This window comes from Bombyx mori, chromosome 7, assembly GCF_030269925.1.
Source record: "Bombyx mori chromosome 7, ASM3026992v2".
NCBI lineage: Eukaryota > Metazoa > Arthropoda > Insecta > Lepidoptera > Bombycidae > Bombyx > Bombyx mori.
The window spans coordinates 583386-598647 of NC_085113.1; the positions used below are offsets into that span (position 1 = coordinate 583386).

Here is a 15262-nt window from a genome sequence, read left to right on the forward strand (position 1 = left end):
TTTCATTTTTATTACACGATGTTATTCCTTCACCGTGGAAGTCAATCGTGAACATTTGTTGAGTACGTATTTCATTAGAAAAATTGGTACCTGCCTGCGGGATTCGAACACCGGTGCATCGCTTCAACACGAATACACCGGACGTCTTATCCGTTAGGCCACGACGACTACTTAATTTTTTGAAACGATTTCTGAAACATTGTTTATTTTTGCTCTACCTAGTTGCCGGTGGTAGATTCTGCGAAGCATTGCTCTTGCTAGGGCTAGTGTTAGCAAATTCTCTCAGGTTGAGCCCGTCAGCTATCTAGCTGTCCGGGCGTTGTTGAAATAGTCTCTTACGCTACCAGCAGATAGACAAAATAAGGATAGTTGAGTCGACGAGGTTACAGCCTTACTAGTGTTAAGTGGTAACTAACTACTAATGCTATTCGTGCAGGTCACAATGTGCTCTACCACCAGCAATATTCAAAGAAGGCTGCTGCTCGTTTTTCTTTGAGTCTCCTAATCGCCATTTATATCACACAAGGGAAGAGATATGATAGTTCAATTCAACCTTAAATATAATCTCGAGCTCTGAAACATAAAAACTTTAATTGCAAACCGCACTAGTCATTCTGTTCAATGAGTCCTTTATACATTGAAATCCCCTGGAAATTGTTAATTGTTATCTTACAATTTCATATTGAATTTATACGTTTCCATCTTGATTTCACCAAACTACATTTTATGTAATTTTGTAGATCGATATTTATTAAAACAAATGTTTTTGTAATTATTATACATTTTTAAATTAATATCACATATTTACCATAAGAAAAATAACTATTAATGAGGTTTTTTTGCGAAAAAAAACAAGAAATAACCTACATATGTATTACATACGTATACACATACGTGCGAGTGTATTATATTAGGTACTTACCTATTATATGTATAATAAAAGAAAAAGAGAGATGTTCAACCGGTTGTACCGGACAGACGGACGATTGTCGTTCAGAGCTTGTGTTGTACATATATTAAACAATACAAAATTAGCTTACTATAATATTAATAATACAAGATTATCTTAACATTGTCGTAATGCGATTCATGGTGATATCGGGTTTCTTCTTGGATCGTCAGATTATAGTTGTATTCTTATAGCACGTAACGCTACGTTTTCAAAAAAACAAAATGAGCATTAATTTACTTGTCAAATACTTTTCATAAAATCAGATTATCATTCTCTAATTTTATTATGTATTTTATTCTGTAAAATCCACCGCCGCCTACAAGAAATCTCTATCAGCTGCCCAATTAAATCGATTAAGTAAGTCCATTGAATAATGCAATAATGTATTAATCTCAAAAACGTCGCTATACCAAAATATTCTCTGATGTAATTAGATAAGAGTCAAACTCCTATAAAATGCTTTAAAATTTTATCAACCCTAAACACATAATCCACGTTTTAACCCAAACATAAATGCGTCCCAAGAAGGCCTCACGTTAACGCAGCCGGCAGTTCTCTCCTCGTTAGTTCCCTACAAATTGAGATACAGATGGGATGGGATGGGGCGGGACGGTGTGGGGTGGGATGGCGCGATGCGGTCGGGCGGGCGACCACCGCGCTAAAAGTGCACAGATTCCGCGAGATTTTGCACGGGTTATTGTTTTCGAGTGTGTGCGTAATGGGGTGGGCTTCGTTCTAATTTTCTTGTGTTGAAATTTTGTTGATGTTTTATTCAAAGTTTGATTTTTAAAGGGCTTTTTCAAATGATCATCATTAGTTTTGGTAAAATTAAAGATGTTTTTTTTATTACTTAGATGGGTGGACGAGCTCACAGCCCACCTTGTTTTAAGTGGTTACTGGAACCCATACACAACGTAAATGCGCCACCCACTTTGAGATATAAGTTCTAAGGTCTCAGTATAGTTACAACGGCTGCTCCACCCTTCAAACCGAAGCACATTACTGCTTCACGGCAGAAATAGGCAGGGTGGTGTTATCTACTCGTGCGGGCTCACAAGAGGCCCTACCGCCAGTAAGAAAATAAAATGCTATAGAAAATACATCAATGTTTAGTACAGCGCTCAGAAAAAACATATTAGCACATTGAATGTAAAAATTATAGAGTAATATTCCTTTATACAATACTTTGCAGATCTTTATTATAGTAAATTCGTTAACTTCAGTTTATTGCATTACGCTTATAACAATGCTTTTTCGACGAATACTTTAAAAGTAGTACTGTACTGGTGGTAGGACCTCTTGTGAGTCCGCGCGGGTAGGTACCACCGCCCCCTGCCTATTTCTGCCGTGAAGCAGTAATGCGTTTCGGTTTGAAGGGCGGGGCAGCCGTTGTAACTATATGGGTGGCGCATTTACGTTATAGATGTCTATGGGCTCCAGTAACCACTTAACACCAGGTGGGCTGTGACCTCGTCCAACCATCTAAGCAATAAAAAAAAAAAAAAAAACTTCTTCTGCAGCCAAGATCTAGTCTAGTATAGCACACACCGTATAGCAATACCTTCTGGTAGTGTATGAACAGACTCACGACATTTGATAGCATACATAGCAAGCATCAGCTTATTTTGGTAATCGCTTATGCAATTCATCAATCTTTTCGCTCAGCTTCGATAAACAACATTAGTCAGCCCAGCAAGAGACTCATCTTATTTTCTAAGATATATTATGTATGTTTAATGATCCTTGAAGTGGTACTTCTGAATTTCGAAACTTCATTCATATATTTCGGTTCTTTCAGAGTTTGATGACACTATAATAGAAAGCACTTCATATCAAGTGAACTGTAAGATCATTTGCCTATTAATGTTAAAGTCAGGTTCGATCGGCTAGTTCAAAACAGATACTAGAAATTTCTCAAACTTACTGAGAGCATATGAACCTTATACTGGTATGTATGTATATACGGAGCCACGCCCAATGTGCGCCTAAAAACCGTCCGTCTGCGACTACGAATTTCAGTTTTTGCGTCTCGGCGCTGTGGACCGCGTCATGCATTATGCAATCAACCGTTATTGTTTTGTAGTGCCCGAACGCGGGGTGGTGCATTGCTACATTACGCTGTTAGGGTTGGAACTTTAGATTAATATCGAATATCGTATATCATGCGATAATAATATACGGGAGAGTATGATTGTGTACCACTAAGAGTAGCCATGAGATAGAGGTTTTTTTTTATTGCCTTTGTAGGCAGACGGGTATACGGCTCACCTGATGGTGAGTGGTTACCGTCGCCCATGGACTTCAGCAATGCCAGGGGCAGAGCCAAGCCGCTGCCTACCGCTAGAGGTGTCTTTATATGGGAATATCTCGTTATTGGATTTTCCTCGGTTCAACACTAGATATCTAAAAAGAATGCTTTTAGGCTCCGCACTACAAAATCCATCCGTTTTATATTAGTATTTTTTATCGCTTTCGATGCCAGACTGGCGTATCGCCCACCTGGTGTTGAGCGATTGCCGTGGCTCATAGACAGTAGGTATGCCAGGGATGCAGCCAAGAGACTATCGCTAAGTTTCATAATAACATAGAACAGTCAAGGTACCCATGACGGCAGAGTTTTTTTTTTTTTTTATTGCTTTTGTAGGCAGACGGCCCACCTGATGGTGAGTGGTTACCGTCGCCCATGGACTTCAGCAATGCCAGGGGCAGAGCCAAGCCGCTGCCTACAAAAGATTGAAAAGGCATTCAAGGTTCTACTAGGACCATCACATTTTTAATCATGTTTTTTTTTCTGAGCGTCTTCTAAGATGTCATCCAACAAAACTATTTTGTAAACATGTACTGAAAACCGTAGTATAATGCAATAATAATCCAGGCACAAACTTTAAACTTTTTAACTTTAAATATATTCAATAAAAAAAAACTAGGTTTTCTTTGCATAATCACATTCAATTTATATTTGTTACGAAAAATAAACCTACAAATCTTCAATGCTAATACATTCAGTGCACATATATTCTCACAAGACAATATGTTTATGTATAAACGGCTCGTAAATAAGCCACCTTTCGTAATGGATAACATTAATATTTATGTACGTAAATAAATGACCTTTGACCTTTTTTGTTAATAAATATGAACACATATTACAATTTTCAACTATTTTATCTAGTTTTTTTTTTTGTGTAAATAAAATATAGGTTTACTGACCTTAAGCACTCTTAATCCTTTATCCGAAACCACAAACTGAACCTTGGGATAAAAAGGCCAAGATCTCAATTGCTTTAGGATAACGATTGTTCTTCAAACGAAAACATTGCACCATAGAGGTACACAAGATAAAAATTTCTCCACCATCTAATTCTGCATTCGCATTGAATATTTTTCCCTTAAACTCCTTTGCATTAACATCGCCACTTTCACAGTCTCACACAAACCCATCTCAATGTATCCAATCTAATCCTTCTTTCAACTCGAGATTATCACAAAAATACGTCAAAGGTGTTTAAGATCGTTTTTGTTTGCTTTATTTTATACTCACCGAGGCCTCAAACCCCTTAAAAGTTTTTTTTTTTTTTTTTTTTTTTTTTTTTTTCCGTAGGCACGATAGTAAGCTACACTACATATTTAAACGACATAAGGTTCTGCACTATCGAAATTGCAATTCAGGTTTTTTTTTATTGCTTAGATTGGTGGACGAGCTCACAGCCCATCTGGTGTTAAGTGGTTACTGGAGCCCATAGACATTTACAACGTAAATGCGCCACCCACCTTGAGATATAAGTTCTAAGGTCTCAGTATAGTTACAACGGCTGCCCCACCCTTCAAACCGAAACGCATTACTGCTTCACGGCAGAAATAGGCAGGGTGGTGGTACCTACCCGTGCGGACTGACAAGAGATCCTACCACCAGTAACTACGCAAATTATAATTCTGCGGGTTTCATTTTTATTACACGATGTTATTCCTTCACCGTGGAAGTCAATCGCGAACAATTATTGAGTACGTATTTCAGTAGAAAAATTTGGACCCGTCTGAGATTCAAACACCGGCGAATCGCTAAACACGAATGCACTGGATGTCTTATTTTTTAGACCACGATCACTTCGATTATACGCAACATTATTAAAATAACTAAATAGTAACTTCAAACTTAGGGTACTTGTTTTATGGAAGGTAGAAATCGGGTTGTGCCTCATAGAATTTTCGGTGCTATGGTAACCACTTACCACGTAGGTGAGTTGTAAATTTACAACAGTAAAACATGATACGAATTTCATTCTGAATGTTTCAATGACAGAGCGCTATCCATAAGCCGTCTCGGGGGACCGGCGGGAGGGGTGTGTAATAATGTTTCCGCGATCATCTAAGACAGGGTTGGCAAACATTCTATTTCCGTGCAAGTTTTAAAAAGTAAAGTCTCCTGTACGCGGCGTGTACGTCTGGTCACGAGAGCGTGTAAGTGTGACAGCCTGTTTGTAAGCAGGTGTAAATGCTTTCGTTTGCTTTTTCGGGCCGTGGATTAACCTCCTACGAGGTCTCCGCATCTAGGGGGCGCGCGGGGTATGTGGGACTTGACGATCTGCAGGTGTTGGGAGCAGATCGCGGGCCCAAGGAATTTTAGTGACCTACCGCACTAAGCGACTCCCCTGCACACTTACACCCGACGTCCGATCTCCGTCCGGAGTAAGAACCCGGTCAGAGTAGGGGGGTTCCCCGGTCAACACTACAACCAGACAATCTATAAACATAAGTTCTCTAATGCTGACATCTTTTGCTTGTCACTTGTAACATATAGAAAAGCTATTTTAAAACTTTTATAAGGTGATTTAGCCCGATATGTAGTATAGTTGATGTATAAAATAATATGTGCGTATTGTGTTGCTTTTGTTTTTTTGTAATTTAAATTTCTAAATTTCTGTTCTTGTTCACTCTCTACTTATATGTGATTTTGATTATGGATTTAAATATTATATGTTTGTATTGTACTGTTTGTTTCCCAAATAAATAGATAAATAAATAAGCTAACCCTATTATAGATTTGACTATATCCTTATGTGTCCAGATGAATATTCCACGTTGAAGCGTCAATGAGGTTCGCTCTCTTGGCATCAAAAGGACTGCCTCAAAAACCTTTGTAAAATAAATGATCTCTTAAGTTTATTACTGTGCATAGTAGAAAGGTTTTATTTTGTAAAAGAAAATAAGTCGAGGAAAATTTTAAAAAAGTCTTCAGAACGAACCAAAGCTGACTGACGAGCCGATTCATGTTTTGACAAAGCTTGATGTCTCACGAAGTCACGTTACAATAATCTATCTATACTGATGAGGAACTGAAGATTTGGTATATGACTTCCCATCTCTGAATTAGCGGATCAGACTTAGATATATTAAACGATTTTTTCTGTATTTCACTGTAATGACATGATTTAAATTTAAATATTCATATTCATTTTGGGAAGTTAATTTCGTTTTTAAGGTTCCTAAAATTCGTCCCAGTATCATTACATACTATATATGTATTTAAGCGTGTGAGCGTATTAGGGTATGTACGTAGTATGCCAAATAAATACTCTTTGGTGATTCTGAATAGCATATTTATTGCTTAGATGGGTGGACGAGCCCACAGCCCTTCTGGTGTTAAGGGGTTACTGGAGCCCATAGACATCCACAACGTAAATGCGCCGCCCACCTTGGGATATAAGTTCTAAGATCTCAGTATAGTTACAACGGCTGCCCCACCCTTCAAACCGAAACGCATTACTGCTTCACGGCAGAAATAGGCAGTGCGGTGGTACCTACCCGCGCGTACTTACAACAGGTCCTACCATTAGTAACCATATATCAGCATTTGTCTTTACATTCTAATCTTAGATGGTTTTAAATTATTTGTATTTTAGACATCAAATAGCTATGAAACCTCCCCTTAATAGCAAAAAAAAACTCTTGACGATTAAAAAACGCGAATAATGTCACTAAATTGTGTAAAAAGCTACAAGTCTTTAAAAGTACAATAGGATTCTCGTTCGCAGTGAGCAACGGCGCGCTCAGCGCATGCGCGGTGCAGTCCGGCGGGATGGATAAGGACGGCAAAAAAAAACACACCAGACCCACCTTCAGCGGACAGCAGATATTCGCGCTGGAGAAGACCTTCGAACAGACCAAGTACCTCGCGGGCCCCGAGCGAGCGAAGCTGGCGTACGCGCTGGGCATGACGGAGTCACAGGTTAAGGTAAGGCTCTCATATGTACATACATACTTACAGGTGGTGTATCGGTCGGTTCTCGCGAGGCATTGATGTAACAGGAAGAATCGCTTAATCTGCCTTTGTTGTTATAATTATATTTAATGTTTCAAGTTTTACTGGGAAATCTTTTGAATCCGCACGGGTGGGTACCACCACCCTGCCTATTTCTGCCGTGAAGCAGTAATGCGTTTCGGTTTGATGGGTGGGGAGCGATGTGCTATAGAAGTTGTAAAACTTCACCTTTGCATTGGGCGCCTTCAGCAGGTAACACTAGGAGCAGGTTTAGGAACCCCGGAAACCGTACTCGTCGAACGCGACAAAGAGGTCGACATGCAACCTAACCCATGCATCAGCCCGCTGAGTTTCTCGCCGGATCTTCTCAGCGGCACGCGATTCCGATCCGGTAGTAAATTAATTCGCGAAGCAATTGCTCTTGAGTTGTTAGGTCCCTTTCAAAGGCGCTCGGGCAGTTGTTAGCAAATCCCACCCCTTCTGGATGAGCTTTTGCTTGCCCACCTGTCCTGGTGAAGCTGGAAATGCCACCGGGCCACCAGTAATCCTCCAATCATAAAAAAAAACTTATAACTCATGTATCAGGTCGACATTTAGGTTGTCGATGCCTGTTGGTTCCGATAGTCGCCAGAAGCAGGTGTCCGTGGACCTATACATCCTCACCGGTCACGTTCTGGAAGCCTAGCACCGTTCTGCGCTCGTGAACTTCTTAAATTGGAGTCGCGTATGACCCCGCCGTCCGCGTGAGCTAAAAGAGCCAATACATTACAATAGTACTGCGTAATCCGATTATATAAATTGAAAAGTCAATCACTTAGTCGGTCGAATCAAACGCTGTCTATTACGAAGGATTAAAAGCGACATGTGGACGCATCGACTCACTCCTGTTTCATTATAACGTTTTCTAGTACATTGTGTGAGGCATTCATTCCGTTGATTGCTTCGATAAGGTTTCGGTTCTTGTGGCGTTACGCGGTAAACTAATTTACGAAATTTATATAAAAAAACTCTTTTAAACTTGTGCATTAACCGTTATTATTTTAAGCCTTTAATATGAGTTTAGATTTCCATTTGAGCATCGGTTTTCAAACTTAAGTTTGGTTGATGATTAAAGAGTTTTTTTGTCTGAATAAAAATCTATTGTGGTAAATCAGTTTATGAAAGAAAGACAGAAAGAAATATGAATATGAATATGAATATGAAATAAGAATCTGAAAAATTATATTTAACTTTCAAATATAAAAAAATATAAAACTAAATGAGAATAATTCATCAGTTACGTTAAGTTGACTAGTCTTGATCACTACTAGTTTTAGTACTAACTAACTAACTAACTAAATAAAGTATTATTACAATGGAACCTCCACACTATATCCGGACTTTTAGGTACCTATAATAAAATTAAGTGTATTCAACGTCTAAAATACAAAACAATGGAGCCTTAACAATAAAATTAATATAAACTAAAGCTATAAGCTAAAATAATAATGTAATTTGTTATAATAGTCCTATCTTGTCCACATTCCTGAGATACACGAAAAATATTTTATAATAATTATGGACGACAATATTGATAATATTAATATAAACATTAAAATAAGAATTTCAAATGAGAATTTTAATGTCAATTTACTAACCATAAGATCTACCATTACTGAATAATGCATACAAAGTGTATTTAGAAAAGTCTAAAGAGTTGGAGAGTTTTATTTTTGCGGGTTTTGATTTTTATTACACGATGCCATTCCTTCACCGTGGAAGTCAACCGTAAGCAATTGTTAGGTACGTATTTCATTAGGAAAATTGGTACTCGCCTGCGGGATTCGAACACCGATGCATCGCTAGATACAAATTCACCAGACGTCTTATCCTTTAGACAACGACGAATTTTAATTTCAATTTACTAACCACAAGATCTACAATTACAAATAATTACATACAAAATTTATTAATAGAAAATTCTAAAGAGGCAAGAAAACAGGGCACGATATTACGAATGTCACACATAATATACGACTTTATGCTTCTGAAAGCGCAGCAATCAATCCGGCGCTCCCTATTAAAACGACTACTGATACAGCTAAACACGTTATACGATTTTTCAATTAAACTAAACACATAAAATAAGCGAAAAGGGCCCACTGTCATAGCGTACTAATTAGAGGGATAAGTCGACGGAGGGCGCGGGCGAGGGTCCGTGGGGGACGCCCGCGACGCCGCCCTGACTGCGGTCACGCCGTTAGATGGATTTAAAGATTGAATTTTTTGCGAATTTAGTACATCAATAGTTGTATTTTTTTTATTGCTTAGATGGGTGGACGAGCTCACAGACCATATTAAGTGGTCACTGAAGCCCATAGACATCTACAACGTAAATGCGTCAACCACCTTGAGATATAAGTTCTAAGGTCTCAGTATAGTTACAACGGCTGCCCCACCCTTCAAGCCGAAACGCATTACTGCTTCACGGCAGAAATAGGCGGGGTGGTGGTACCTACCCGTGCGGACTCATAAGAGCCTACCACCAGTGAAAGTGTATGCTTTATTTGCGATGATAAGAAGTTTAGATAAAGCCTGATTTGTGATGAAATTTTTCGAAATAATAGCTTATGAGTACCTTTATCAAGTAATCGAGGTACTATCCTGCTGCTGTGGCGCCCTTTAAACCGGAATTCAATATCCTTTCGCGGCAGAAATAGGAAGAAAATTTTGTGGTGCATACTCGGCATATACGTGCCATTCGTGCTCCCATTAGGATATTTTTTCTTTTGTTTATCTATACTATAATATTATAAAGCTGAAGAGTTTGTTTGTTTGAACGCGCTAATCTCAGGAACTACAGGTCCGATTTAAAAAAATCTTAGTTAGATAGATAACCTACCAACCTCAGTGTTAGATAACCCATTTATCGAGGAAGTCTATAGGCTATATAACATCACGGTAAGGCCAATACAAGTGGAGCACCAATAAAGAATGTTTCAAAATAGGGTTTTAAATAGCTCATTAACATTCTCTGATTCAAAAATATTTTCATTTTCTACGTAAATGAAGTGGGGGGTAAAATTTAGCGTTATGCCAAAGTAACTATTCCACGTGGACGGCGTCGTGGGCAAAAGCTAGTTTCATTATATTCTTATCAAATACGTCCTGTTTATCCTTAACTACCCCGTCTGCATACATCATAACTACATAGTATAAAGCAAAGTCGCTTTCTCTGTCCCTATATCTGTCTGTCCCATGTATGCTTAAATCTTTAAAACTACGCAACGGATTTTGTTGCGGGTTTTTTAATAGATAGAGTGATTGAAGAGAAAGGTATAATAACATCCATTAAATAGTGGAGAAATCAATAATAAATTACAGTTTCCGAAGCGAAGCGAGGGCGGGTCGCTAGTTAAGTATAGAAATATAAGCGTGTGCATTTCTTTCGTAACAATTTTACGGTTATCCCGAACTGCTGACGCTTCATATTTACGAAGTCACAAATACAAGTCGTTCAACTGTCAGCCGATATTTTGCGTCCATTAATAACATTTCGTACGCTTCATTTGCGCGTATCGCTCGACATTCTGTCGTGTGTGATTTTTGGCTCGCTGTACAGTGGGACACAACGAAATTGCTCGCTTTTGATGTGAAATATCCGCACGTAAATATAGCCGCACGTAAAACCGATTTCTGGCGTGGCGACGCATGCCGTGGCGACGCGTCGCCATGCGCAATCGACTGTGCGATTCTCTCCCACTCGATCCGGCGTTAAGCCATCTCTCTCGCTACACTGAGCTCGGATACCTATAGTGTATACTCTGTAGTGTATACAGTGTTGTTTACTACAGTACACATAACCTGTGTTTTACTTGAAAACAAATTATTTTTGGAGTTTACTCCTTAAGAATCGATTTACATATATAGGCCCGGGGTATGAAAATTATGGGGACCAAAATCGTACTAGAGAGTATAGCATGTCACACGAAATGCGTTATGCGCCTGATTGGCCAGGTGATGCGTGCGCGCGCCAATCAGGAGCCAACGCGCGGCCGCGTTATCGCAGGTGACGCCGGGCTGCTGCGCCGGCAGTCCGCCACAAAGCCTCGTACTGATCGCGCGTTTCTCTCATTATTGTATTTTCATATATTTGTTAGTCGTTTGTTTTGTGTCTCGTTAATTTGTTAATAATCTGTAGTGTATCGTGTTGTCGTAATATAGAACTATTTCTCGTATTGTTTCGTTTAATTTACCGACATCGTTTTGCTTGTGGCCGGACGCCGTTCGGGTTCGATTCCTGAACGTATCAACTGTTAGTGGGTTGATACCCGAATATAACCCGCTACAAATCATTTATTAATAAAGCTTATTAAATATAAACAATTCCTTCTATCAGTGAATGGACAACTTATATATTAATTGTAAAAGTGAATTATATAGACTTACTTAATTACCGCATCCACGTGTTCCGCAACTCCCGGATCATTCTCACTAGAATACGTAACTTCCATATTTTACTGTATTCAACTGACACAAATTTATATTTATAACCAGTAAACTCCAGTCGTGCGTCGGAGCGGACACACACACTTTTTTTTCGTAATATTTTATTTTATCATTATGACTTAGTTCCTATCACAATCTGTTCTTTTCTGCATATTACTTTTACAAAATAATGTCGGTGTTTCACATCGGCCAGGCGTCCCGTGACAGCTCACATTTTTTGTATTAAAACATGTAATCCTCTCAATCAGTACGGGAACAATTTATCACAGTCAGTAATTTTAATGTTAAGTTCATTGACAGTCACAAAAAGATGTGTAATGTCGTGGGACACCAGATAGGAACGAAGTTCCTATAAAAATATTAATTTTAAGTTTTATTCGAGGTATGAAGAAAATAATTATTCGGGTATACATTTTTATTATGATTTTTTTATTGATAAAAAAACAACTTTACAAAGTTATCAACTTTATTTTATTCACAATGATTTATAAAAAATATGTAATAATAATATACAAAGAAACAGCTATTTATATGAATAATAATAATAACCGTCATCACGTAAACTATACATTAGACACTGTATAGCCATCATACGGAGATTATACATAAATAATAAAAATCTTACGTTACGGTCGTTTTTTCCCGGTTAGGGTACCCCTCCGCATCGTCCCATAAGGAACTTCGTTCCAAAAAACGAAGTTGTCGATGAATACTAAACACGTAATTTTTTTAAACCTGACTTATTTGCTAATTTTTTCCATTTGACTTCATACAGAGGAGAGCCGTTCGGATTGTTGATAATCCCATTCTCACGTATCGTTTGGAACCTCTGGGTCTGCGGAGGGACTACGGTTCCCTCTGTATTTTGTAGTGTATGTTCCATGGGGAGTGCTCTGAGGAATTGTTCGAGATGATACCGGCATCTCGTTTTTACCATCGCACCGCCCGCCACCGGAGTAGAGTTAACCCATACTACCTGGAGCCACTGCGGTCATCCACAGTGCGTTTCCAGAGGTCTTTTTTGCCACGTACCATCCGGCTATGGAATGAGCTCCCCTCCACGGTGTTTCCCGAGCGCTATGACATGTCCTTCTTCAAACGAGGCTTGTAGAGAGTATTAAGCGGTAGGCAGCGGCTTGGCTCTGTCCCTGGCATTGCTGTAGTCCATGGGCGACGGTAACTATTCACCATTAGGTGGGCCGTATGCTCGTCTACCTACAAGGACAATAAAAAATATATATATATATATATTTAATCACGACGGAAAGCAACAATAAAATCGCTCAGCAATCGCTACCTCTATGCGCGGCCTAACTAATTCCCGTTAACGGAACATTTTAGTGTAATACAATTTCGACCCCAACATTAAACAGATCTCTTGTGACGTATAAACGTTCTCTAGGGGTGGCTGTTATTGAATAAATAGGTTACATCTTCAGAATCACTCAACTGCAAACTCCTTTCATAGAGTCGTATTTGTATTGTGAGCGCTCACGTATTTTAAGTACAGGATTCAATCTGAGATTTTTACTGAAATTTATGTTTTTTTTTTGGTTTTTTTTTATCGTAGAAAAAATCATGTTTTCATTATCACCTTTAAGCACAAGGAAAAGTGTTATGTTTGTTTTAACATTTATTCACCTGAGAATCTTATTTTTTGGCTTTACATAATTGAGATTTCGACTCATCCCTTCGTGTCTAACAGATTGTGAGACCTTTCACGTTGACTTGGCAATTTACAATTGTTTTGATGATTTTAATGTTAAACTCCATTTTACGCTACCTATCTGGAATTTTCTCCAATATTGTGGGCTGAACATATCCTTCCTTGTCATATCACTCCTGTCAGAGCGGTCGTGGTTGTCACTCAGTATCATTGCTCTGGGACGATGTTATGCGCCTTACGAGCAATCACCGCTTCTACCGGTTTGTGGTGAGCCTGGTACACTCATGCAAACAACCGCCAACGAGGGGCAAGACGAGCGAATTAACCCACAGACACAGCCCACTGAGTTTCTCGCCGGATCTTCTCAGTGGGTCGTGTTTCCGATCCGGTGGTAGATTCTGCGAAACACTGCTCTTGCTAGGGCCAGCCATTACTCCGGTTTGAGCCCCGTGACCTCACCTACATGTTGGGGCGAAGCTGAAATAGCCTTTCAAGGCTATCAGCATAGGTAAAAAAAAATATTTAACCATCAAGAAATCTTTAACAAAGATACTAGATCGACTCGAAGATAATCACGAGCGGAACCAAGGCGCAACATATACTCGCACACAAACCTGTTGTACTAATTTACAATAGACTAACAATTAGACTAACTTACTTACTTCATAATGCTTACGTTGGCAACAATAGAAACAAAGTACTTTCGCTCTAAACGTCCTTAGTGAACCCGAACATTCTACTATCGGTCGTACTCTACGATCCTTTACAAAGCGAAACAGGCTACCCATAAACGAATGCTTTCATTCACAAATTGGGCTCAAAAGCCAACACGCCGAGGCTCAATTACCCGGCAAACTTAAATACGCACCCCGCAAAAGGATTACCAACTTTAATTCTTTGAATTAAGTGCCAGATTAAGTGAACAATGCAATTCGGCGGGGTTCTTTCAATTCCCCTACATGGGTGTCATAGCTCATTTGGCATTCGATAAAATTAATCCAAAGGGAAGATTAACATTGGGAGGGTACAGTATTTACACACGTCGTTAGGGACGCAATACAATGTGCATTTTCTATATTCCTTAATTGAATTATTTTGTACTAATTTAAATAAATTGTCCGGAAAGTTTTGTAAAATTTAATTCACTTTCAATTTAAGTGAACCAAGATATTCTTTATCCGGTCCACCGGTAATGTGCCCAGTAACGGTGATTCTATGTAACTTCGGGCAGTAGACTATAATTTATATTTATCGTGTTGGAAAGGAAGAATTTAAGCTAATTCGATCAGATCTGTTCTTAAAATTACTTTTGGTATTGAGAGATAAAATAACCAACGTACCTTAAAGAAATTGTGTGAGAATTAAAAAACCACACACCAAAAATGTTAAAAATGTAAAAGATCATCAATAAAATTATTATTAAGAATGAAAGCGCGGGGCAGCCCTACGCGAGTGCGCCATTAGGCCCGTGTTTGTCCATGTGCGCAGCACCGGTGCATATCACATAATGCAATTAATTGTGTGTCGACTGTTTATTCAATCACTATAATTTATACTTGCGACGTTTTGTAACCTTTGTAACTATATATATTTAGTTACGTCTTTGTTGATTTCAAATAAGATATCAGAATCAAAATTTTACTGATGGTAGGACTTCATGTGAGTCCGCCTATTTCTGCCGTGAAGCAGTAATGCGTTTCAGCTTGAAGGGTTAGGCAGCCGTTGTAACTGTACTGAGACCTTCGAACTCATATATTAAGGTGGGTGGCGGCATTTACGTTGTAGACGTCTATGGGCTTCGGTAACCACTTAACACCAGGTGATCTGTGAGCCCGGCCGTACATTGCGCTTTAGAGACAAAGTTGCATAGGCGGGGTATAAGTATAACGCGTTTTTG

The 15262-nt window shown here is 38.9% G+C and overlaps 1 protein-coding gene across 2 annotated transcripts in view; it reads left to right on the top strand.

The window, feature by feature from the left end:
• Positions 1–15262, top strand: part of LOC101746792 (homeobox protein Nkx-6.2) — a 79750-nt gene that overhangs the window by 19889 nt on the left and 44599 nt on the right. Inside the window, exon 2 of one of the 2 annotated variants that reach the window (XM_012697596.4) lies at positions 6970–7184. In XM_012697596.4, coding sequence (XP_012553050.1) covers positions 6970–7184 — 215 coding nt within the window. The remainder of the gene's footprint in view (positions 1–6969; positions 7185–15262) is intronic. The other variant, XM_004923260.5, reaches the window with a different exon arrangement.